This window comes from Lissotriton helveticus, chromosome 7 (assembly GCF_964261635.1).
Source record: "Lissotriton helveticus chromosome 7, aLisHel1.1, whole genome shotgun sequence".
NCBI classification, from domain to species: domain Eukaryota; kingdom Metazoa; phylum Chordata; class Amphibia; order Caudata; family Salamandridae; genus Lissotriton; species Lissotriton helveticus.
The window spans coordinates 386284888-386311053 of NC_136068.1; the positions used below are offsets into that span (position 1 = coordinate 386284888).

At 50.9% G+C, this 26166-nt stretch overlaps 1 protein-coding gene across 1 annotated transcript in view; it reads right to left on the reverse strand.

Annotated features, from left to right (window-relative positions):
- Window positions 1-2682, reverse strand: part of LOC144768501 (fer-1-like protein 4) — a 936890-nt gene extending 934208 nt beyond the window's left edge. The window contains exon 1 of the mRNA XM_078652210.1: window positions 2516-2682. Within this exon, the coding sequence (XP_078508336.1) occupies window positions 2516-2594 (79 nt within the window). The 5' untranslated portion in view covers window positions 2595-2682. The remainder of the gene's footprint in view (window positions 1-2515) is intronic.
- Between the last annotated feature and the right edge of the window lie 23484 nt (window positions 2683-26166).

The window sequence follows — 26166 nt, forward strand, 5'->3', positions numbered from 1 at the left end:
CTACGTGTCATGGTCACAGACCTGATATCTGCGGTATCTTTGGCAGAGAAAAACAGGTAAATGAAATGGCTGGGGGGGCTATAGCAGGATGTCACGCTCCAAAAAATCTAACAGAAGGTAGTGTGTTTAGCCTTCTCCGTCTGGCGCCTTATCTTACGCTTTACATCCCTCCACTAGGGCTTTCCATTCAAGCAAAATGGGGTTTCAGCAGAGACCCCTATACTCTTCCCATCGCAAGCTACGCTTTCGATGAGCCTCCAGTGTGCCACTTCCTCCTGCAAATGATCCACCAGTGGAGCCTTCGGGATTCCTAGTGTCGCATTATGAGCCTCTTCGACAGCAGCCCCTGGGCCTGGGGTGTAGACCCAGAAGACATTGAGCAATATGGTGTATTCCATTGATCTAAGCAGGGTGGTACCAACAGTCCTGTTGAAATACCTGCCCAATAGATGGAGAAGGACAGGTCCACAACATATATAGGAGGTCAGCATCTAGAACTTTCCATCGGGGACATGTGGAAGAGGCAGTAGAGAACATTGGGTTCATTCTGTATGGTGTTAGATACGCTCTATGCAAGACTGAGAATTGGATGAATTTGAATCTCGAATTTCGTGAGGAGTCAGGTGTTGTTCCCAAATATCTGACAGAGACTTCATGTCCATTGTCTTCCCACTGGTACCTTCTTGCTCCCTGTATTCTCTCACATGCCCCTGTAGCCCCCTGTGCTCTCAGTGTTCAGTGGAGCTGGCCTACTTGACTGTCCTCTCACAGGAACTTTGGCTGCTCGCCCACCTCCCCTGTCCTCTCAGGTGCACTAGGAGGCACCCTATCCTATCACAGCCACCTGAAGACCCCGCTGTCTCAAGACCACCCCCAGCTCTCTTGTCCTCTCAAAGATATCTGCAGGCCACTTCCCTCTCTTGGACAACTGTAGCGCCCTTGTCCACTCCCATGCAGAATCAGGTCCCTGGTCCTCTCACCGACCCCTGTCTCAATGGCATCTGCAGTCCCCCTGTTCTCTCACATACAGCGGTGGACTTCATGCTGCCTCCTGGGTACCTACAGCTGCCTTGTACTCTCACCAGCCCCTGGCTGTCTCAATGGCATCTGCAGACTCCCTATTCTCTCACATACAGCGGGTGACTCCCTGCTGCCTCGTGGGCACCTGCAGCTGCACTGCCCTCTCACAGACACCTGCAGCCCTTGTCCTCTTATGAATCAGGGGCCCCTTGTGCTGTCACAGGCACCTGCTGTCTCATCATGGGCTCCTGCCACTCCCTTCCCCTCTCACATGCCCCATCAAGTCTATTGTGCTCTCACAGACACACGCAGACCACTGTCGCCCTAGCAAAGTGATACTCAAAGTACGGCCCGGGGGGCACATGCGGTCCTCCTGAGCACCAGCACTGGGCTGCTGTGTACTCAACTCTATATAACAAGAAAGGGCCCGACTCTAATCAGCAAGGCTGAGTCCACTAAACCAACAACCAAACAAAATGCCAACACTGATGAAACAATTTTTGACAACTGAATAATTAGTGCAAGGACAACCAAACCAAGCACCAATACGCTTATTAATTGCTTTTATTTTCAATATTCAAAAAGATTTTTCTTTTTTTGAAAGACATGTAGGGGATATACATACAAAACAATACAAGACAAATAAATATTTACTACATACTGTTACTTCCAATCATAACCAATTCAAATATTCAAACTCAACTCAACACTAACATGAAGAAAATGTTTAAATATACAGCAAGAACTTATTTAAACGGTAGATGCAGCTAGGGAACGACAGTAACTAGGGGTTTAACTTTAGAAACACCTTAATTTTTAAAGAAAGCAAATGTGTAAAAATGTGATAGTCTTTTCAAATTTAAAAAAAAAGTTTATTTAATTGACCTGTAGAACTATTTCATCTTAGTAAATCAAATTATAGCGGTGCATTTAGTAGTATTTTTCTTAAATTGATGTTTTCCAAACATGAATTTAGAAATGTTAATGCTGCCCCTCCCTACTCTGACAACAATGGTATTAGTGCTTATATCCAAGCACATGAGATGCTTTTTACCAGCACGCATCCTTAAGTCATGCATTTTAAATTCCTCTTAAATGATAATGAAGAAAAAAAGGAGGGACATTAAAATAAAACAATTGCCCAGGGTCACACAATTTGGTCTAGTGGAGATGCGGGGATTCATTCGGGTGTTCTGGTTTCACGTTGCGCAGTTTCATTCAGCCACTAAATATACCTGCTGCTGCTTTGCTTCCCCCCCAACACCGACTTTAAACCCCCGCTGGGGCAGTGCGGCCCTCGGTCACACCAAAGACCAAGCTTTGCGACCCCTGGGGAAAATGTTTGTGAGCGCCCGTGCCCTAGCACTAGCCCGTGCCCTAGCGCTAGCGCCTGCCGCCCCCGCTGTGTCCCAGGCTGAGAAAGAGGGTGGGCTCTAGGCACAGGCAGCTGGTGGATGGAAGGAGAGAAGGGGTCTCCACGACCAGAGACTCTTACCTCGAAAAGACAGGGACACCTGCCTGTCATGTCGCCCGGGCAGGTTAGCGACCTTCTTCAGACTAACGCTCAGTGCCATGGTGCCAAGGATGCCAGGACCGTCATGCGACTGTTCCCCCGGGCCTTACTCCTGTGGCCCCTGCCGGCGGACAGTGACGTAGTTGTTCCTCCGTACTTCCTATGGGTGGTAAAGTCCTGCGGTTTACGCGTAACACTGCTCTTTTACGTGTACTGCATCCTACGTGCTTGCTCGAGCCATGCCTGCTCGCTCCCTCGCGCACCAGGCATAGGAATCCTCGTTGCCTGACGTCCCCAGCCGTGCCCGTCTCCTTCCCAGTCTGCCGGCCGCACCTGCCCAGCCGGTTCTGTGCTCCACCCTCCCAGGTACAGGCCTGGGGCTGTCAGCGACGGGCCCTGCCTCCAGGAAGGATATTTATTTCACTCTGTTGCACTGCCCTCTGACGGGAATCCCTCTCCCATCACACTACCCCCTGGAGAGATGGGTCGGGTCTCCTCACACTACCCCCTGGAGAGATGGGTCGGACTCCTTACACTACACCCCCCCACACCCCCGAGAGATAGGTCGGTCTCATTACACTACCCCCTGGAGTGATGATGGGTCTACCCCCTGGAGAGATGGGTCGGTCTCCTTACACTACCCCCTGAAGGGATGGGTCGGTCTCCTCACACTACCCCCTGGAGAGATGAGTCGGTCTCCTTACACTACCTCCTGGAGAGATGGGTCGGTCTCCGTATACTACCCCCTGGAGAGATGGGTCGGTCTCCGTATACTACCCCCTGAAGAGATGGGTCGGTCTCCTCACCCTACCCCCTGGAGAGATGGGTCGGTCTCCTCACACTACCCCCTGAAGGGATGGGTCGGTCTCCTCACACTACCCCCTGGAGAGATGGGTCGGTCTCCGTATACTACCCCCTGGAGAGATGGGTCGGTCTCCGTATACTACCCCCTGAAGAGATGGGTCGGTCTCCTCACACTACCCCCTGGAGAGATGGGTCGGTCTCCTCACACTACCCCCTGAAGGGATGGGTCGGTCTCCTCACACTACCCCCTGGAGAGATGGGTCGGTCTCCGTATACTACCCCCTGAAGGGATGGGTCGGTCTCCTCACACTACCCCCTGGAGAGATGGGTCGGTCTCCTCACACTACCCCCTGAAGGGATGGGTCGGTCTCCTCACACTACCCCCTGAAGGGATGGGTCGGTCTCCTCACACTACCCTCTGGAGAGATGGGTCAGTCTCCTTACACTACCCCCTGAAGAGATGGGTCGGTCTCCTTACACTACCCCCTGGAGAGAAGGGTCGGTCTCCTTACACTACCCCCTGGAGAGAAGCGTCGGTCTCCTTACACTATCCCCTGAAGAGATGGGTCGGTCTCCTCACACTACCCCCTGGAGAGATGGGTCGGGTCTCCTTACACTACCCCCTGGAGAGATGGGTCGGTTTCCTCAAACTACCCCTTGGAAAGGTGGGTCGGTCTCCTCACACTACCCCCTGAAGAGATGGGTCGGTCTCCTTACACTACCCCCTGAAGAGATGGGTCGGTCTCCTTACACTACCCCCTGGAGAGATGGGTCGGTGTCCTCACACTACCCCCTGAAGAGATGGGTCAGTCTCCTTACACTACCCCTGAAGAGATGGGTCGGTCTCCTTACACTACCCCCTGGAGAGATGGGTCGGTGTCCTCACACTACCCCCTGGAGAGATGGGTCAGTCTCCTTACACTACCCCCTGGAGAGATGGGTCAGTCTCCTTACACTACCCCTGAAGAGATGGGTCGGTCTCCTTACACTACCCCCTGGAGAGATGGGTCGGTGTCCTCACACTACCCCCTGGAGAGATGGGTCGGTATCCTTACACTATACCCCCCCCCCCAACCCCGAGATAGGTCGGTGTCCTTACACTACCCCCCTGGACTGATGATGGGTCTACCCCCTGAAGAGACGGGTCGGTCTCCTTACACTACTCCCTGAAGAGATGGGTCGGTCTCCTTACACTACCTCCTGAAGAGATGGGTCGGTCTCCTTACACTACCTCCTGAAGAGATGGGTCAGTCTCCTTACACTACCCCCTGAAGAGATGGGTCGGTCTCCTTACACTACCTCCTGAAGAGATGGGTCAGTCTCCTTACACTACCTCCTGAAGAGATGGGTCAGTCTCCTTACACTACCCCCTGAAGAGATGGGTCGGTCTCCTTACACTACCTCCTGAAGAGATGGGTCAGTCTCCTTACACTACCTCCTGAAGAGATGGGTCAGTCTCCTTACACTACCCCCTGAAGAAATGGGTCGGTCTCCTTACACTACCCCCTGAAGAGATGGGTCGGTCTCCTTACACTAACCCCCACGTACTGCCCGTTTCGATTTGTTCTGGATATTTACCCAACGGGACACCACATTCAGGAAGTTAAAGTTTTGCTTTTTCCAATTATAAGAATTTGTTTACAACTCACAGCACACTGAGTGGAAAGTGGCGTGGGCTGTGAATCATGTGCTAGCTGAAGAGGTCTCGTGACATGGGGCACCATGGGTGGGCCACTCTCTCTGCAGAAGAGTTGGTCTCTCTGGCACCATCGCCTTACATCGCAGCCCCCGAATCATGCTTGCCACCTTCAGTCCGGGGCATAGCTATTCATTAGGGCATAAGGTACTGTGGCACCGAGGCCAAGGAGTGCGACAGGCCCACTGCATACCACTGATACCAGCCTTTTCATAGCCAAACTTTGGTAAGGTTGTGTCACTTTCCTGGTATGCACCAAGGCCCACACTCTTGCCACACCTCTGCCTTCGTCAGTCTTGACATTCTCGGGCTTACAATTTAGCTTTTTTAATTATAAATATTGGTTTACTATTTACAATAGTTAAATAAGCAGCACCATGAAAAGTGGGGTTAGCTATAAATTCAGGGCTGGATTGGGACGTCGCAAATACCTTGAGGTCAGTGGCAGGCGCGCAACACCCATTGGGCTCACCGGGCTTCAGCCCCCCCCCCCCCCCTCGTCTTTTTCAGCCCGGGCTAATTTGACACGCACTGAAATAACTGCGCATCGGAGCCGAGAAAGTCATTTTTATGATGCTTTCTGAGAGGCCCAGCAGCCCGAGCCAGCCAGCCTCTTAGCAGTTTCAGTGAACCCCCAGCCCCCACCTCTTGTTTTCCTTTACTGGCACTGAGGTGATATCCGTGCTTGAAGGCAGGGATTTCAACTAATCAGTTGATGAGTTCAGCATGGGGTGGGAGTGGGAAGATGCACACAGCAGGGGGAAAGGGACGGCCAGTGCAGGTGATGCTTTTCCTTTGTAAATTAATTTCTGCTGGTGTCATAGCCCAGGGTTTGCTGTCTGTGCCACTTGTATGGATGTGTATTCCATACAAGTGCACAGACATCACACCCTGGGCTATGACGCCAGCAGGAATAATTAATTTACAAAGGAAAAGCTTCACCTGCACTGGACACCCCTTTCCCCCTGCTGTCTGTGCACTTGTAGGGAATTCACATCCAGGGCGCTAAAACACACACAGAAGCAGAGGAGGCCCTGGTAAGGAGAAACCAGGAAACATTTGGCCCGCACCTGTCCACACTGAGATTTTCGGGAGGGGCTGGATGCCAGGACACAGTGCTGCTGATCAGCCCAACGTCAAAGAGGAGAGTTCCCCCCGAATATGCAAATGTAGTGTAAGGTTGCAAAGTTCATTTTTTGGGGTGCTAGTGGGTAACTTTAGGGTTCAGGGTGGGTGTGGGCTTTAGGGTGCCAGGGAGTAATTTTAGGGTTCAGGGTGGGTTACGGATTGGGGTGCCTGGGGGTAATTTTAGGGTTCTGAGTGGGTATGGGTTTTAGGGTGCCAGGGGTAATTTTAGGGTTCAGGGTAGTAATGGGTTTTGGTGTGCCAGGGGGTAATTTTAGGGTTCAGGATCGTTATGGGTTTTGGGGGCCAGGAGGGCAATTTAGGGGTTCAGGGTGGGTGTGGGTTTGGGGTGCCAGGGGTAATTTTACGCTTCAGGGTGGGTATGGGTTTTGGGGAACCAGGGGTAATTTTAGGGTTCAGGGTGGGCATGGGATTTGGAGTGCCAGGGGGTAATTTTAGGGTTCAGCGTGGGTATGGGTGTTGGTGTGCCAGGAGTAATTTTATGGTTTAGGGTGGTTAAGGGTTTTGAGGTGCTATGGAGTTAATTGTAGGGTTCAGGGTGGGTATGGGTTTTAGCATGTGAGGGGGGAATTTTAGGGTTCAGGGTGGGTGTGGGTTTTTGGATGTCAGGGGGGCAATTTTAGGGTTCAGGGTGGGTAGGGGTTTTGGGGTGGCAGGGGGTCATTTTAGGGTTTAGGGTGGTAATGGGTTTTGGGGTGTGAGGGGGGACATTTTAGGTTTCAGGGTGGGTGTGGAATTTCGGGTGTCAGGGGGCAATTTTAGGGTTCAGGGTGGGTATGGGTTTTGGGGTGCCAGGGGAGAATTTAATGTTCAGCATGGGTATGGGTTTTGGGGTGCCAGGGGTAATTTTAAGGTTCAGGGTGGGTATGGGTTTTGGGGGGCAAGGGTGTAATTTTAAGGATCAGCGCGGGTATGAGTTTTGGGGCTCCAGGGGTTGATTTTAGGGTTCAGAGTGGTAATGGGTTTTGGGGTGCCAGGGGGTAATTTTAGGGTTCAGGGTGGGTATGGGTTGTGGGGTGCTAGGGGGGTAATTTTGGGGTTCAGGGTGGTAATGGATTTGAAGGGGCAAGGGTGTAATTTTAGGGATCAGGACGGGTATAGGTTTTGGGGTGCCAGAGGTAATTTTATGGTTTAGGGTGGTTAAGGGTTTTGGGGTGCTATGGAGTTAATTGTAGGGTTCAGGGTGGGTATGGGTTTTAGCATGTGAGGGGGAATTTTAGGGTTCAGGGTGGGTGTGGGTTTTTGGATGTCAGGGGGGCAATTTTAGGGTTCAGGGTGGGTAGGGGTTTTGGGGTGCCAGGGGGTCATTTTAGGGTTTAGGGTGGTAATGGGTTTTGGGGTGTGAGGGGGGGGACATTTTAGGTTTCAGGGTGGGTGTGGAATTTCGGGTGTCAGGGGGCAATTTTAGGGTTCAGGGTGGGTATGGGTTTTGGGATGCCAGGGGAGAATTTAATGTTCAGCATGGGTATGGGTCTTGGGGTGCCAAGGGTAATTTTAAGGTTCAGGGTGGGTATGGGTTTTGGGGGGCAAGGGTGTAATTTTAAGGATCAGCGCGGGTATGAGTTTTGGGGCTCCAGGGGTTGATTTTAGGGTTCAGAGTGGTAATGGGTTTTGGGGTGCCAGGGGGTAATTTTAGGGTTCAGGGTGGGTATGGGTTGTGGGGTGCTAGGGGGGTAATTTTGGGGTTCAGGGTGGTAATGGATTTGAGGGGGCAAGGGTGTAATTTTAGGGATCAGTGCGGGTATGGGTTTTGGGGTGCCAGAGGTAATTTTAGGGTTCAGGGTGGGTAAGGGTTTTGGGGGGTAAGGGTGTAATTTTAGGGATCAGGGTGGGTAAGGGTTTTGGGGGGTAAGGGTGTAATTTTAGGGATCAGCGTGAGTATGCGATTTGGGGTTCTAGGGGGATGATTTCAGGGTTCAGGGTGGTAATGGGTTTTGGGGTGCCAGGGGGTCATTTTAGGGTTGCATGTTTTCTCCGCTTGACCTGAGCATTAATCAATCCTGATTATCTGCCATATTAGCCCCGCCACATTGATTAACATTAGCCACGCCCCTTCATTTGCCATGTTAGCCCCCCCCCCGAAATTAAGATCTACTTGCGCCCCTGGTCAGTGGTAGCTTTTACTGAACCCTCTTACACTTCCGGCTCTCTATACCCCTCTCCCCCGCATGGATGGACTGTTATCTTTGCATTGAATGCAAGATTTTTGGGGCCCTCTTCGAATGATGTCTCCCCAGGGGCACCGCACAACACAGGCACTGTGGCACTCGGGGGCTCCCAGCCTTCAGGGACCCCTTCTACCTAGGACCATATAAACATCTGTGAGATATAGGGGACTAGCGGGCCCTTCATTACATTCTGCAGGGGCGCCCCATCACTTTGCATTGTGATATCGCGTCTTCCCCAAGGGAGTAGCCAAAAACATGAAACAACCGCACTTTGAACAGGATCCCTAACAGCACTGTGCGAGTGAGAGAGATGAGCGACCCCTGCACTCATTTGGTTGCTGCCACGAGGAAATCTTGAAAGCAGCGCCCTTGACACCTACTTTCTCAGTGAATTTAAAGCATAAACAATGGGGGCAGCCCAGCTATCTGAAACCCAGTCATGGATACATATCTTAATGGTAAACCCTGGAATAAATACACGCCTTCAGAATCATTTGATCCTTCTTGAACTGAGTGCCCTTCTGAGTCCTTGTGTTAACTGTGAAGAGGTCACACAATTGAAATGGCCGGAACACGTCGACATTTCCTCAAAGAAGGCAATTTTATTAAATATGGACTCATGAACAAATTGTTTGTATAATAGAATTTGGCCACCCAAAAGCAATATTAAGGTACTGGAGTGTAAATTGAGCGGTACAATAAGACCTTTGTTTTTTCGTTTTGTAAGACAAGAGCTTGTTGTATTGAAATCATCAATTATGTAGACACGTGTATAATAAAATCATGCGCATAAATTATTTATAAAAAAAAAACTTACAGACGCTTTGGGTTTTAAAAAAAATATTTGAAGGAAGTATATGTCGATTTCAGCCACTCCAACAATGAAAATGGTTGTTTGTCAAAGATTCATAAGGTATGTATCTGCCCCTAGCGTTCTCAGTGAGTTGGATCAACGGTCCATCCATCCATCCATCTCTGTAGCTTCCCTTCCTTCTGTCATCCACCCTCGCGTATCCGCATCACCCATCAGCCCCTTCATCCAATCTTTCTTCTATGCAACCCACCCACTCACTCATTCAAACCATTATCTACACTTCTCACCATCATCATTCCATTCATCCTTTTCTCCATCATCCCTCCCCTCCATTCATTATCCCACCCATCCGTCTCTTCATCCCTGCACCCTTGTCTTACCACATCACTCCCGTCTTTGTTTCCTTTAATACTCTCTTGTTTCACCCCACCCCACCCCTCCCCGTTCCAGCATGCTATTCTCTTGATCTTGTATTTACAAGGGCGTTGAAGACCAGTGTAGCCCATCACAATCAGAGCATGTTAAAGGTTTATGTCACAAGCACTGTGCAGTAGCACCTGCCCTTCAACCAAGTTACTCCATGAATGGTCTAATTACTTGCACTGACTCCAGGAGTGGGAAACTCCACCCCTCCGTCCACGCCCTCCCCAGGGGTGGGTGGGAGCTTCTCCTCACACAGTTCCCAGGAGGGTTAGTTAGCCCTTTAGTTGTAGACACCTGACAGTCGAACGCTTCTGTTGTCCGAGCGAGGCAAGGAGATGGAGTCGGGATGTGTGTTTTTTTAGCCCTTGAACAGTCGTCATATCTTTGGATTCAAGGCATCTAAGGGGACTCACCCCTTTCAGACGAATAGAATATGTTTCCTACAGCGCCTTTCCCATATCGCTACGTGTCTTTCTTTTAGTTCAGCGATAATCACGTTATCAGCGTTGGAAGCGTGAAAGGCTGAGTTGGAACTGGCGGGAATCGAAAACCTGTGACCAGGAAGTCGTACCACATGACAGAAGCCACGAAGGGGGGGGGGGGGGGGTTGTGTGGTGGAGGGGCTCTTTATTTGTCGGGGAATGGCGAGCCCTGGAGGCGGTGATGGGAGTGGTCCCTGAATGGTGCATCGATATACACGGGTGATTGACGGCGCCCAAGGAACTGCACTCTTCAAGATACGTATTTAGGGAATGATTAAACAGAGGTGGCTGAAGGCAGTTCATTTATTTTCTCACCACACCCACCGATTGCGTCAAAGCACCACCCGGAAATACCAGCCGTCCCTCAGGAATGTACAGCGCGGCCACCGAAACCGGTCTCTCTGGCAGGCGCGCGCACCCCGCCCTCTTACCTGCTTCCGTCCTAAAAAGCCCCACCTTGCTTCCTTTTAGTTTTATTCGAAATTTAACAAAATGTTTCCTTTATACTATTTTTTCATACACCGTTCTCTATACAACATCATATAATTCCATTGACTACTAATGTCCTATATATTGAAAACAAGGCAGAAAGATTCATTGATTGTCTACCAAATGTCTAGCGTATTTCCAGAAAAATCATCTTGCACCCCAAACGGCCTTCAAATGCAACTGCTCTATTAAGAGAGCACTAAGAGTTCAGAACTATCACAGCCTGTTTCATTGCCTCTCAGTGAACCCTTTACATAATATATATCTTATTATACAAAACAATCTGCTAAATATTTTTTAATGGAACTATTTGCTTCCATGCGTTCTCTAATATTAACACATCCTAAACCCAAAACAGAAAATCAGTTTTAAGCCATAACTGGGATGCTTAGAATGAAAGAGGCTTGCATTTTTTAATCTTCTACAAGGAGTGTTTATATCTAAGCTTGTCTTCTGCTGAATGCTACATTACATGTTTCATATAATACTATTTTACTCTGGGGGTTAGACTATATAGCATTAATACAAATGTTAATTATTTGCTTTCATGGCAGCCAATATCATCAACTTGTCTGTGTATAACCTTTTGAATAGTATATGGTACCATGACCAATGGGCTCTCTATATTCCCACCAACTACTAATCGGATAAAATACTTCAAATAGGATATGCTGAACGTTTAAAGTTTACTTTCTCAAGATGCTTGTATTTTAAAGGGCGCTACTATCTATTTTGTATTCAAGTATGTTGAAATATCAAAATAGCATCGTAATCATGCACAGATAATTCTCCATAGTGTATATCCTTGCTGCATAAGATGTAAAACCCAGATGTACAGTTTGTCCTATGATCGCCACATAACTCTCGCGGCCCATCTTCCAACTTTTAACTCTGTTTATAAAAAAAAAAAAAAGATTAAAAATGCTATGATGGTTGCTTGGTGGCCGCGAGGCGTTCTAAAACTACCTAGCTAAGCGCTTGATGTGTGTTTGGCCAACTTGACGAAATGTCCCCCTCTCTGGCCAGGTGACCCGCTGTCTTGACTTGCCCCTCCCCCTCCCCCCCCCCTCTCTGCCCACGCCCCGTGGGTGATGCATTGGAAACATTCCGCCGCTGCCCCTGCCATCGATTGACATCCTTCCATTGCTGCCTGGTCATTGAACACACGACCATGCGTATGTGTGCTGTGATGTATGATTGTTGATGCCGCTCTGCACCAAAGTTCGTTGTTTCCCTCCGATTGTTGTGGGGGATTGGGTGAAAAGGTGTACGTGGACATGTTTTATCTGCATTGTTCTTTTACTGAGCTGAGGCTCTGGCACTCGTCGTGGTGGCGGTGCAGAGCTGAGAGCGTGAGATCCATTTGTAGTCTACGGCACAAAAATGTGAGACCATTTACCTTGTAATGATTGCACTGTTGGACTCCTTGCCCATGACAGGGGTCAATATCTCTTTTGGGGACATGCTACCAACCTTGTTGTATGACTCCTTGCACACTACTTATGGTTATGGGACACCTGTCCATATCGCGGCCTGCCTCCGGGTTGTTGGCGTGACGCAGTGTAACCTTTCTTTTTTGCACAATAAATGTCTTGCACCAAAAAAAAAATAAAAAAAAAATGCTATGATGACTAATGAGGCTGCCTTTGTTCCAGAATGTGCAGAAGACCTCTGACCTAAACCCGGGTGGAGCTGGTGTAGTACCTCTAGGCGGAGTTCCGCGGAGTTGGAAAAAACTCAGTGGAACTCCGCTCCTTCCGCTTTCCCTATTTAATTATAATTTTTCAAAAGAGGCACTTACCTGCTGTGGCTGCCTCCTCCTTGCTATGGCCGCTCTCCTTCCTCATCCTCGCCATCCTGGACTATTGGAATCCCCTATGTTGTACGTCTTGCGCGTGCCATGACGAGGAGGAGGAAGCCACAGCAGGTAAGTGCCTTTTAAAAAAATTATGATTATTCAGGGCGGGTGGAGGGGCCGGCTAATTCTGCTCTGCCAGGGAGTCGGAGTTTTGCATAAACTCCGCGTTCGCAACAGAGCGCGGAGTAGCCAAATTCCATAAACTCTGCTGCCAGAGCAGAGTTACCTGCTCAGGGTTACTCTGACCTCCTGGTTGGAGTCACTGCTTACCCCGCGCAGCTCCACCATTAGGGCACTGGTATCAGTGCCGACTTGAGCTTCATGTTGGTGTTTGCAGCCCTCCTTCACCCGCAGGCTCCTGCCTGCGCCTCATCCCTGGTGGTCTAGTGGAAGAGCCTGCTTTTCTGCTAGTCCGCTCTATGTCTGTCATCATTTTCTGTTTTGCCTTTTCTGTTTTTCCCTATTGTGTTCTTGCCTTTTCTGGTTTGCCTTTTTCTTTGTTGCCTTTCCCTGTCTTGCCTTTTTCAATTTTGTCTTCTTCTGTTTCCCCGCCGTTGCTGCCCCGCGTCCCCTTTCTCCTGCGTGCTCTAGCTTCCACCAGACAGCTGCTCACCCTCCCCTGACCCCAACTTAATTGTGGCTGCTGCACAATTGTGTGCAGTGTGCGCACCGCTGGTACACCGAAGGTGTGCCAAATGCAAGCCCGTCTGAGACCGGACGGTGACCAGCGCAAGGGACCCGAACTCCCGCCGCTACGACCACAGCACTCTCCATGCATTCAACCCCGGATGAAAAACCAACGGCCAGCTCTCGACACAGAGCAATAACCAGGGCGCGATCTCCTACCAATTCTGCTGCCGCACCTTCACCCACCACCAGACCCAGGCAGCCACCCCCAACCCACTGGACGCCACCGCACACAAGCCACTTAATTGCATCCTCAAAGTACGTTCCATGCACAGACAAGCCGTAGAAATCTGGGACCTCCTCAACACTCACTCACCAGATGTCGCCTTCCTCACAGAGACCTGGACCCACGCCAGCTCCGCACCCGACATCACAACTGCCATCCGCGATGGATATAAGATCCTGAGGAAAATACGCTCCAACCACCCAGGAGAAGGCCTTGCGATCATCCACAAAAGCTCCCTCCGACTAACAACCACCTACTTGGACGATGACTCACCCCTCATGGAACACATCCACTTCCAGATCCAGCACAACCCTAGAACGACCCTCTGCGGAACACTCGCCTACAGACCTCCTGGACCCCGCACCCTCTTCGCCAATGTCATCGCAGACTACATCGGTCCCCACGCCCTCGCCTCCACTAACTACATACTACTCAGAGACCTGAACTTCCACCTAGACAACAACAGCGATCCCAATACCACCAACCTCCTGGAGAGCCTCACCAACACTGGACTGAAGCAACTCATCTCCACCCCCACTCACACAGCAGGACACACACTCAACCTCATCTTTTCTGGAGGAAACAACATTCACTTCAGCCACACCACTGAACCACTCTGGACAGACCATCACTACATCCATTTCTCCTTCTCGAAACCCACCGCACACAAGAGCACTACCCACCCCCATGCAGAAGCTGGAACAAAGTCTCCGTAGAACACCTCACCTCGGCCCTCAACTGCAACCCCCCAACTATGACAGATGCTAACACAGTGGCGAGAAACCTCCACCAATGGATCGCCAACTGCCACAACGCTCTAGCCTCCCTCCAGAACATCATGAGATGACTCAATAAGAAAGCCAACTGGTTCACCACAGAGCTCCAAGAATCCAAGCGCTTTGTGCTCCTCCCCTGGTGGAGGCCCCTGAGGTTTCCTTATCACCCAAGGTTGGCGTTCCTGAAATTTCGTATACTGTCCTTTGGCTTGATTGACCTCCCCGCTGTCCCCCCGCCTTGACTTATCCTACTGATTGTGACTTCGTATTCCTGATTAGTGGGTTCCCCCCTCTCCAGGGCTGACTCTCTGTGTATTACTCCTTCGCCTTGTTTTTGATGTTTGTTGCTTTTGGTGTGATTTAAAATAAGAAAATTGTCTTATCCTGTTCCATATTGTGGGCGACATTTTGTATCCGGTTTGTGCCTGACCGCCGGAGTGGCGACCATTGTTTTATACCACATTATGCTCCGATCTTAGCGGCCAGCCCGTGTGGTTGTAGGCCCATTTCTGTACACATGATTTTGTTGCTCAATAAAAGTTTTTAACCAAAAAAAAAAAAAAAAGAATCCAAGCGCTCTTGCCATTGACAGGAGAAGACGTGGAGTAACAACAAAACCTTGGAAGCTCTTAAATCAACAAAGAGAACCTTCATCCAAGATAGAATTTGCTCCAACTCCCACAACTCCGAGGAACTTTTCGCCATCATACAAGAATTAACCTGACCCAATAGCAAAACAACCGACGTCCCACCCTCCCAAGTCCTCTGCAACAAACTCAGCTCTTTCTTTCACCTCAAAATCAAGAAGCTCTAGGACAACTTTGACGACCAAGACCACAGCACTGCCTCAACTCTGACCTCCAACGATGACATCCAAAAGAACCACCTCCCCTGGACCCCTCTCACCACAGATGACACAGTAAAGACAATGAGAAGCATCCACTCTGGAGCCCCTACTGACCCCTGCCCGCCGCACATCTTTCACAGGGTGGCCACTGCCATTGCACCTGAACTACATTGAACTATCAACTGCTCCCTCGACACAGCCACAATCCCCGATGACTGGAAACGCACCAAAGTCAACTGGCTCCTAAAGAAGCCATCTGCAGACCCAACAGATCTCAACAGCTTCTGGCCCACCTCACTGCTCCCTTATGCCACCTAAGTCAACGAAACAGCCGTCAATAGCCAGCTAGCACTCATCATAGAAGCCAACAACATCCTAGACACCTCTCAATCCAGATTCCACAGCAACTACAGCTCAGAGACCACCCTCATAGCCGTCACCAACAACATCCGCGCCCTCCCGACCAAGGCCACACAGCAGCCCTCATTCTCCTGGATTTTTCAGCAGCTTTCAACACCGTCTCCCACTGCACACTAGCCTCCAGGCTCCATGACGCCAGCATCCAAGGCACTGCCTTAGACTGGATTCGATCTTTCCTCTCAGACAGAACACAAAGAATAAGACTCCCGCCCTTCCTCTCCGAACCAACAGAGATCAGATGCGGAGAACACCAAGGATCCTCCCTCAGCCCCATGCTCTTCAACTTCAACATGGCCCCCTCGCAGCCATCGTCGGAAACCACAGACTCAACATAGTCTCAGACGCCAACGACACCCAGCTCATCCTCTCCCTCACTAAGGAACCCGACATCCCCAAGTATAATATCCAAGAAGGGATGAAAGATGTTGCAACCTGGATGAGCAACAGCTGCCTGAAGCACAACTCAGAGAAAACACAAATCCTCATCCTCTTTTCCACCCCTTCCACACGGAACAGCACCTGGTGGCCCCCCTCGGAAACCCACCCCAACGGACCATGCATGCAACCTTAGCATCATACTTGACTCTTCACTTTCCATGAACTGCTAGATCAACACCATGTCCTCAACATGCTTCAACACCCTCCGCATACTACACAAGACCTTCAAATGGATCCACCCAACCCCAGGAAGACTGTCACCCACGCGCTCATGACCAGTAGTCGGGACTACTACACCAAAATCAACAAAAACTCTTCTGCAAATTCCAGACCGTCCAAAATGCCCCAGCCAGACTTTTTCTCAACATCCTGCAACATGACCACATCACCCAACAACTTTGTGACTTTCACTGGACCTCCGTCGAAAGAAGAATAACCTTCAAACTGCTCACATTCCTACAAAGCCCTCTTAACACTGGACCCCCAATACCTCAACGAACGGATCTCCTTCCAAGCCACCAAAAGAAACCTCCACTCTGCCTATCTCACCCTAGCCATGGTCCCTCGCATCCACAGGGCCTGAGCAGGGGGCAGATCTTCTCCTACCTTGCAGCCAAGATCTGGAAGGAACTCCCCCCTCACATCCGACGAATCCCAACACGGCACCAGTTCAGAAAGGACCTCAAGACCCGGCTCTTCGAATGACTAACAGAGCCGCTCGTAACCCCACCCCCAGCACCTTGAGATTCTCACGGGTGTGAAGCGCGCTAAAAAAAACCTGATTGATTGATGGCTTAAAATACTACATACACAAATATTGCAAATAGTGTATGTTGTTGAAAATGTTGACTTTTTAAAGTGACGCTCTTCCTGTGAATTACTCTGCTGTAAATCTAGTGATTGCTGTTAGAAATGGGATTTCTGGTTGGCTAGGGCTTGCGCTTAAGCCAGGCAGAAAGCACCACTCTAGTCAGGGCAAGAGAGTTACACACTGAAGATAACCCCTGCTTACCCCCTTGGCAGCTTGGCACACGCAGTCAGGCTTATCCCAGAGGCCACGTGTAAAGCGTTTGTGCAACACACACACAGCAGCAACACACTAGGCACACGACAAAAGAAGATCCACACAAGGTTATATGAAAAACAGCCTTTGTATTATCCAAAACACATTAGAATCATAATCACACATATACACTGTGCCAACTGGCACCAGGTAATAATTTACAGGGGATTGTATACATGACAGGGCCAATCAGGCCACTGTCAGAACCATCACAAAGCACAAGTAGAAAATATAAACCACTACCAGTAACTACTGGCAAAATACTGTACTCAGCATTAGCACTCAAAATATAAACGCATTATGTCTGCATCACATTAGGCATAAAACACATTATGCATAAACATCATAAGCATAAATCACATTTAGGAGTGCACCGTAGTAACACTCCCCAGGTGCATATATCACCCACAGCATAAACACATTATGCCATCCTTTAGGGCCTTGCGCCCTCCTAATACACTCAGGTACCAACCATGACTTCAGGCCAACTGGCCTTCCTGGGGCTCAAATGCCCTCTGTCCAAAATGTCAGAGCTTGCAATTAAAGGGCCTCTCAAGTAGCCCTCTAGCTGCCAAAAGCAGCGAAACCAAGGCGTGCAATGAGCTGGAGGCAGGGAGTGTATCTCACTCCTTCCTTGTCACCTAAAAGAAATTACCCGGTGGTGCAGCTGCCCGCGCTCTCGCGGTGCAGCTGAGATAAATCAGCTTTGCACTGACACTAACACTGTGCAACTTGGAGCCCCACTCTGGACTACTAAAGCACAATTGCCCCCAGCGTTGCAGCTGCCTGCTCCCCTGCGGGCCAGCTGAGCTAAATAGGCACATGCACCAACTGTGCTTTAGGAAGCCTCGTCCACAGGGCTCCTCCTGGTGCCCTTCACTAAGCACCAGTAATGCACAATCATTCTGCTTGCAGCCCCACTCACCGGGGCTGTTCTCCTTGGTCTCCTCCGGTCCCTGGGGTAGTCCGCGGGGCTCCGGTCCTCGCCTCTTGAGACCTGGTGAGCCCGCGAGGCTCCTTCCCCACCGGCGGGCACATTGAGCTCTCCTCTTTTGGCACCACTCACCAGGGCTTCCTCCTGGTGGTAGGGCCCTGAAGACGGGGTGGGCTCCCACCGGACTTCGGGCTCCACACGCGGGGCTCTCGGGACTTCAGGCCACGCCCCCAACCAGGCACGGCCACCTGGCTTCTTCTGCTCACAGAGGCGGGGTAGGCTCTCGCTCTCCTTCCGGCACTTCCTCTTCCTCGGCCCGCCTACCACCAGGCAGCTTGCCTGCCTTTCGGGTCACCGCTTGTGGTGCGGTGGCCAATTTCGGCAATAATAAGATTCAGGGTGAACTCCCTCTCAGTCTCCCTCAAACGCGGGTCTCTCCCTGTCACACGGGAGCCCCGCTTGGTATATGGCTACTTCCGGAGCGATGACTCCACTACTCCTGCGCCCTCAGAACGTCAGGGTAGGTTCCCGCTCTGTTCACAGGCAGCGCACGGGAATCCCGGGATTCTCTCGGGGCACGTTGTAGCCAAGTGCTGCAAGACCCACAACGCTCTTCTTCTCTTGGTAGGACTGGAGTCCCCCTCCCTGGGGCTCCAGCAGTAATGATGTAGCACTTCATGAAGCACTGGAATCCAGGAGCTTCAGAGGGGCAAAGCTGGGCCCAGGCAGGCCAGCTCACAGGCCCCCCAGCAGGGAGGTAGTCTCTCATGGCGGTTCCTCCTGGGGTCCAGCAGCAGGAAGTACCAAGTCACAAGGAAGCACAAGCACACTTACATTGGGTCAGAGACCCAATATTTATGCCACATTGCTTCTTTGTTCTGCCCTGGCACAGGGCCTGGGGGAACCAGTCTCAACTGGTTCTGGGGGGTAGTGAAGCAATTTGTATACTGGGCTCCTCTTCCCCTTTGTCAGGTGGGGGCTCGGTCATCAGACACACCACAGGGGGCGGAGCCAGCATTCACCCAGGCAGGCACAGACCCATTCAGGGTCAGGGGACCACTCCTCCCACTACTGCAAATGCAGATCTCCTATTCAGCCTAGCGCTGACTCACCCGGCCCTCCCTGGAGCTACACACACCTCACCAGCCCCTGTCCCTTCAGAGCCAGACATGCAATACACATCAGGGAGCAGTGAAACATTGGAAAGAAAAACTTAGTGACGCTTACCGGCGCTGCCATTTCTTTTGCCCTGGGATACCGCGTCGGATATTGCCTTGGACGCAGCCCGCCCGCCCCCTGCCGTGTGACTCCTTCAGCCATCCCGGGAGTCCGGCCAGCGAGGGGAGTGTGGGCGTGGCATAGGCATAGGACCACAACCTCCAGCTGCCTTAGCGGTACATACCGCGACCTTTTCGCGCCAGGAGGCGCATAAAGCCTGCATCACCCCGGTCGATGTTGAAAGTTGGGCTGAGACCGTCAACATTATCGGCGCCCTCTTGCTCTCCTTAACCTTTTTGTGCGCGTAAAACAGCCGCCATTTTGAACACCATGGTTTCCCTGCTCTCGCCGAGAGCCAGCGCGCCTCTCTCCCCCTCCTAGCTTCGCCGGCATCCCCCGCATACTGACAACCCCCCTGCCTGCACCTGCCGCGAATCATAAAACCCCTCTTCAGCGCTGCTCTGCCCCGGGCCCTCGTCCTGTTCTCAGCGCAACACCTCCCCTCTTCCCATTTATGATCCCCGGCCCTTTGATGCAAACCCCCTTTTTTCCCGTGTGCCCGTTCGTCCTCCTCGTTCCCAAGCCGACACCCAGCTCTGCCGATACTGTTCCTTGCCCCTCCCCGTACAATAGAAAGTTTCCCCCCAGCAAGGGATCCCCGGGTTGATCAAAGCCCCCCGCCCTACGAGATCCGATCGAACCCCACACACTCCATGAATCGGCGGAATATCCAGCTGCGCGATGATCACCACCTGTTGTGAACGGGGCAGGGACTTCCACTGTAACCTTGCGTGGGAACGGGTTGGGAAGGGGTGAGTCTGAGGATGTCTTTCCGTACATCAAAGTACCGACGAGAATGTGTTACGTGCAATAAAGAGATAAACTTGTGTATAAGAGGCCAGGCCTCAGGGATGCAGTTAGAGCACCTCAGAACGATACCTTCTGTCCGTTTCGTTGTGTTCTCCTCCGGAGAGAATAAAAAATCTTGTTTCCTGCCTTCCAGTCTCCAGCGCCTGCCTCTTCAATAGTTTAACTTCTTTATGGGTTCAAGAGGCGACACCGCCGGGCAATACTTAAGGATCGTATATTCTGGTTGGTAGTGCCACCCTTTTTTCAACAATTGGCGCCCAACGTTGGGCCCATCAGCGACCCATGGATCCAGTGGGAGAGGTCCTGACGACAAAGTGAACGACTGCAACGATCGGGAACGCGTCTGTCCGATAGACCCTCGTCTGACAGCCGATCATCCGAACTTCACTGGTTCCGAACAGACCTCTCTCGGGTGATCTACGGTCCTGACTGGGAACCATAAGGAGTGCCGCGAGGATAACGGAGAAGAGAGGACGATCGGGCGCTGGATTCGGAAGACAAGAAACTGTCCATGCGGTCCGGGTAAGGTCGTGTAATCACGACAAGTTGCGAAATGATTGCTTGATTGCTTGATTGTTTAAAAATACTAGTATTGCTCTTTTTATTTATTTGGAGATTCACTGTCTGCAAACGGAGAAACAACGGGCTCTCTCTTTGCAAGCAGTGGAGGATAGGTAGGGCAGCAGCCGTGCTTATTTTTTTCTCCCCCACTCAATAATTACTTGAAACTGAACTGTTGTTCGCAAAACTATTGTTTCCTGGAGATTCCCTGTCTGCAAACAGGGAAGAGACCACCCTTTTTGCAGACAGTGAAAAGGGTAGGTAACGCAGATCTTTGCGGACCTACTCATTCTCCCCATTGTTATTTATTGGTCTTTTGTTATTTTGATCCATGAGGTATTCACTGCCTGCAAACAACGTAGAATAGAAATATTCTGTCCAGTCTTTGCACCTAGTGATAAGATAGGCAGTGCTGACTTTTTAGTCCCTCGTTACGAGCCGTCATGTCTGTCTTCTCCCCACTGATTAGTAGCCTGTTTAGCCCGGACCGCTTATTAGAGATGGACCATCCAGCCCCACTGGAAGGCACCCCTAATAAGGACATGTTCATGAAGCATGGATTGACCGCTATAGCCTATAGTAAACTATGGCATAAATATACGAAAAAGGGTCAAGAAAGTCAGTGGCCCCTGATAGGATCCTTCGATGATGATAAAATAAAAACGCTAGAAACTGCCCTGGGTAAAAACAAGACAACACCCACTATGCTTGACAGTTTCGGCATGTGGCGAAAAGAAACTGAACAACGTAAAAAGAAAACTGAGAGTAGGCTGGAAAAAGAGCTGCGAAAAGCAGCCCACCTAGCTGCCCAGAACTTAGAAAAAGAGATAAAGGAAAGAGAGAAAGCTAAACAGAAACTAGAAATGGAAACGCCAAGCCAGTGTCCGGTTAGAACTCCCTCCATGCTCTACCCTGATTTACCCTCGAAACAACGAGCCAATGAGGACCTGCTGTTAGGTCCTCCTATCATCTACATGCCCCCTCCATATGCCCCTTCTCAACCCTTGGCGCAGCACGCGCCACCCCCAGGTACAAACGAAGGTACCGCCACAGCGTCGGCCCCAATGGCCTCTGTGCCAGCCGAACCCCTTGTATTAAAACCCGCATCAACAACAACGTTAGACGACCATGAGACTCGAGGGGCTGGCCCTGCAAGAACAAACAGACTAGACAAAGATGAGCGAGCGGGGATCGACAAAATAGCAAGGACACTGGTAGAAAGGAAGGATGATGAAGAGTACATCACAGATATGTTCAGCTCGTATACAGGGAGTCACAGACGACATTTTACCGTACGACTGTGTTATCATGTCTTGAATGCATACGAGGACCGATATCGAGACAAAGGTCCCGAGAGCCTAAGGACTCTGTACCGGAAGGTCGATATCGGGGATGAGGGCGAGTGTGATGTGTCGGACCTCCTTACGCGTACGCTTGAGGTTTTCCGCCACCTCACTGAACGAAAGCCGGGAGCTAAATCCGCAGCCTCCGTAGTGACCGAACCACCAACCGAGCAATCTAACACCATGATGCCGATACGAGAGGCTGCCCCTTACTGGGTTCCTCCTCGGGGTACAGGGACTCACGATGATGCAAACAACCAAGATGCGAAGGGAAGGGTAGTGTACAACTGGGTCTACCAGCCATGGGACCGGCAAGAGATACTGACATTCCGGAAATCTCTACCCGACCTACGTAAAAACCCCACTGCCTTCTATACTGAATTGGGTACAGCCCTGGGCTCAACGATTATGACCCTGGCTGACATCGACTTGTTCTTCGGGTTATGTCTACCAGCTGATGTGTGGAAGCAAATCCGGAAAGTCGACCACCTTGAGCTGTTTGGACATACCTGGTCACAACTCAATGACCTGGATAAACAACGGGGACCAGGACAAAAGCCTTTGAAATCCATTCTAGACCTTCCAGATAAAATCGTAGAGAAATTAAAAACCCTAATCCCAGAAAAGAAAGTGGACTGGTCGATAGTAACAGCCTGTCGCCAAAAACCCCAGGAGGATGTATCGGAATACTTCTCCCGGTTTGAAACGGTGTTCTCCGATTACAGCGGCCAGGACATGACCACTGCAACCGGACACCATCTGTTTGTCCAGAATTATGTTAAGGGCCTATCATCGGAAATCTCCCAGAAACTACAGGCCAGCGAGAGTAGTTGGGCAGCCTCCAAACCTACAGCGATTCTCCAAATGGCCCAATATTATGAGCATCAGAAAAATGAAAACGATAGGGCGACAGAGAAAAAGAAGAAGGACTTAAAAGAGAGGGTGATGATTGCCAAACTGCAAGGGGTGACTATAGGACGAGACCAATACCGGGGAAACTACCAGACAAACGTCCCTAAGACTACATTTCCCCAGGACCGCACTCTGACTTCCTACAGTGGACGCACAGACCTTAGAGAAAACCAGTGCGCTTTCTGCAAAGGGACTGGCCATTGGAAATCCCAGTGCCCAGTTCTTCTGGAAATGATCAGAAACAAAGACCCCAGGGATGTAGCAAACGGACCGAGACCTAAGGGACAACAACGAGGGCCCCCAAATGACGCGACTAACGACAGATCAAGCAGACCAAATACGTTCGATCGACCCAGGCAGAACCAATATCAACAATCTGACTATGACGACACTCACACCTTCGCATAGGACAGCCAAGGGCGAGGGAGGGATCCAGTCGAGCTCTATGTTGACCAGCAGGGCCCTTATGTCACTGCTAAGGTCCTGGGTACCAAGTCTCCATTTCTGGTAGACACTGGCGCAACACGTAGTGCGTTATCTAAACGACTGATTCCAAGGGCACCCTTGTCTGGCTCACTCATAACATCGACAGGTTTCGATGGAACGCCCTCCACCAACCCTTTGTCTGCCCCGATTCTCTTTGACGTAGAAAACAACACCACCGACACCACGTTCTTGCTTTCCTCCAATAGCCCTGACGCCATTATGGGACTTGACTTACTGAAACACTTCCGAGCGACGATCAGGTGTTCTCAAGATGGAGTTCGAGTGTTTCTTTACGACAACCCCGTTCTGCTTAGACATTGCTCTCCCCGACACATGTTTTCCATCACCGACGTTGACGCGTCCCTGCTTGACACTCTACCTCCGTATCTGTGGGCCAAAGCGGATTCGGACGTAGGGCGTATGTTAATTGACCCAGTGCACATTACTGTCCGACCAGACGCAACACTCCCAAAACTCCCACAATATCGGATATCGCCAGAGGGCGAGAAGGCATTGGTAATGATTATCCAGTCACTGATAGACGCAGGAGTGGTAGAGGAAGTGGTTAGCAACGTTTGCAACAGCCCTATCTTGCCCATTATCAAGAAGCAGGGAGAGGGAGATGAGAAAGCATACCGTTTTATCATCGACCTCCGAGAGATCAACAAAGTGGTGGTACCCCAGTACCCTGTGGTCTCAGACATCACCACCATCCTGACTTTGATTCCATCCACTGCCACCACCTTTTCCGTCATCGACCTCAAGAACGCATTCTTCTCCATCCCCATCCACCCAGACAGCCGATATCTCTTCGGCTTTACCCTAAAAGCCCGCTCATATAGGTTTTGCCGAGCGCCTCAAGGCTACACGGAAAGCCCTAGCATTTACAGCCAGGCCCTCAAAAGACAACTAGACCAAATCCAGTTACCCGACGGAGTGGTGTTGGTACAATATGTCGATGACATCCTTTTGGCAGCCGACACCACCCCTCTAGCGGTTACCGCCACCATTCAACTCTTGCACTTCCTTGCGGAAAATGGCCACAAGGTCTCCAAGAAGAAGTTGCAATTCTGCCTACCCCAGGTCACTTACCTAGGCCACCTTTTGTCCAAAGATGGAAGAAAACTCACCCCTGATCGAATCCAAACCATTCTAGATACCCCTGTCCCTAAGACCCAGAAGCAGGTTCGCTCCCTATTAGGCCTCACCTCCTTCTGCCGACAATGGTTACCAAACTTCAGCCTCGTTGTAAAACCACTGCTTTCTCTGCTAAACAAAGACGTCCCTTTCCCACTCCCTTGGACCCCTGAGTGTCAAACTTCCTTCACAGAACTGCGAGATGCCCTTTGCTCAGCCCCTGTCCTAGGTACCCCTGATTACAAAAAGCCCTTCTCCCTTTACACTCACGAAAGGGAGGGGTGCGCTTTATCTGTACTGACCCAGGCCATCGGCCCTAAGCAACGACCGTGCGCTTACTTCTCTGCCACTCTTGACCCTGTCGCCAGAGCCTTGCCTGCCTGCCTTCGAGCTGTAGCTGCTGCTGCAATCTCTATCCGACAGAGTGAGGGGATTGTACTCTCGAATTCCCTCACGGTACTGGTACCCCATGCAGTCGACACCCTCCTGAACCAAACCAAGACGCAACATCTGACGAGTGCACGACTGACTGGATACGAACTGACCTTGCTTGCCCCCCATATCACCCTGAAAAGATGCACCACACTGAACCCAGCAACTCTGTTACCCTTGCCAGAGAACGATCCCAATGTGCACCCCGTACATGACTGCGTGACTCTTACGGACGAACAGACCAGGAGTAGGGTCGATCTCAGAGACACGGCTTTCCCTGACCCCGACGGGGAGCTGTGGGTGGACGGTTCTTGCATCAAACTCTCCGATGGTACCACTTCCGCTGCCTATGCAGTCACCACGGCTCGAACTGTAGTAGAAACAGCCCGCATCACCCAGCGATCTGCCCAGGCAGCGGAACTGATTGCTTTGACGCGAGCCTGCATCCTGGCAACAGGAACCACAGCGAACATTTACACCGACAGCCAGTATGCCTTCGGGGTGGTTCACCATTTTGGGCTCCTCTGGAGGGAGAGAGGATTCTTGACCTCACACGGCACACCCATTTTGCACGGGGATTTAGTCTCCGCCTTAATCGAAGCTGTCCTCCTCCCCAACAAACTTGCCGTTATCAAATGCCAGGCACACAAGAAAGTGACAGACATTATTGGACAGGGAAATGCACTAGCCGACATCACCGCCCGAACGACAGCTGAAAATAGAACGACAACACGTATGTACGTGACCAGGTCACAAGCAGAAAACTGGACTGACGCCAGGGACACAATTAGAGACATACAAACGGCTAGCACACAACACGAATTGACTGAATGGACACGGGTGGGATTGAAAGACGATGAAGGCTGCTGGCGGACAAAAGACACGAACAGATGGTTGCTACCTGATTCATACTTGATTCCCATATTAACCATGGCACACTCCCCTGCCCACATAGGATCAGCCCCCATGATCGAACTTGTCTCCAGGGTTTGGCACAATGACAAGATCCCAGATTCCGCCAAACGCCTGGTCCAACAATGCTTAATATGCCTGCAACACAACCCCGGGAAAGGAACTGTAGTACCCCGGGGGGGATTTGGGGTCCCAAACCACCCATTTGAAGTCCTGCAGATGGACTACATCCAGCTAGACAGATGCCAAGGCTTGAAATATGTGCTCGTCGTGGTGTGCGCATTTAGCAAGTGGGTGGAAGCATATCCAACCCGTGACAACACCGCTATGGCCACTGCAAAGGTTCTGTTAAAGGAGTTTTTCCCCCGTTATGGCCTCTGTCGTGTTTTATGGAGTGATAATGGCCCCCACTTCGTAGCCAAAGTTATCCAGCTCATCCTAAATGGGCTGGGTATTAAACAGAAATTCCACGCAGTCTTCCACCCTCAATC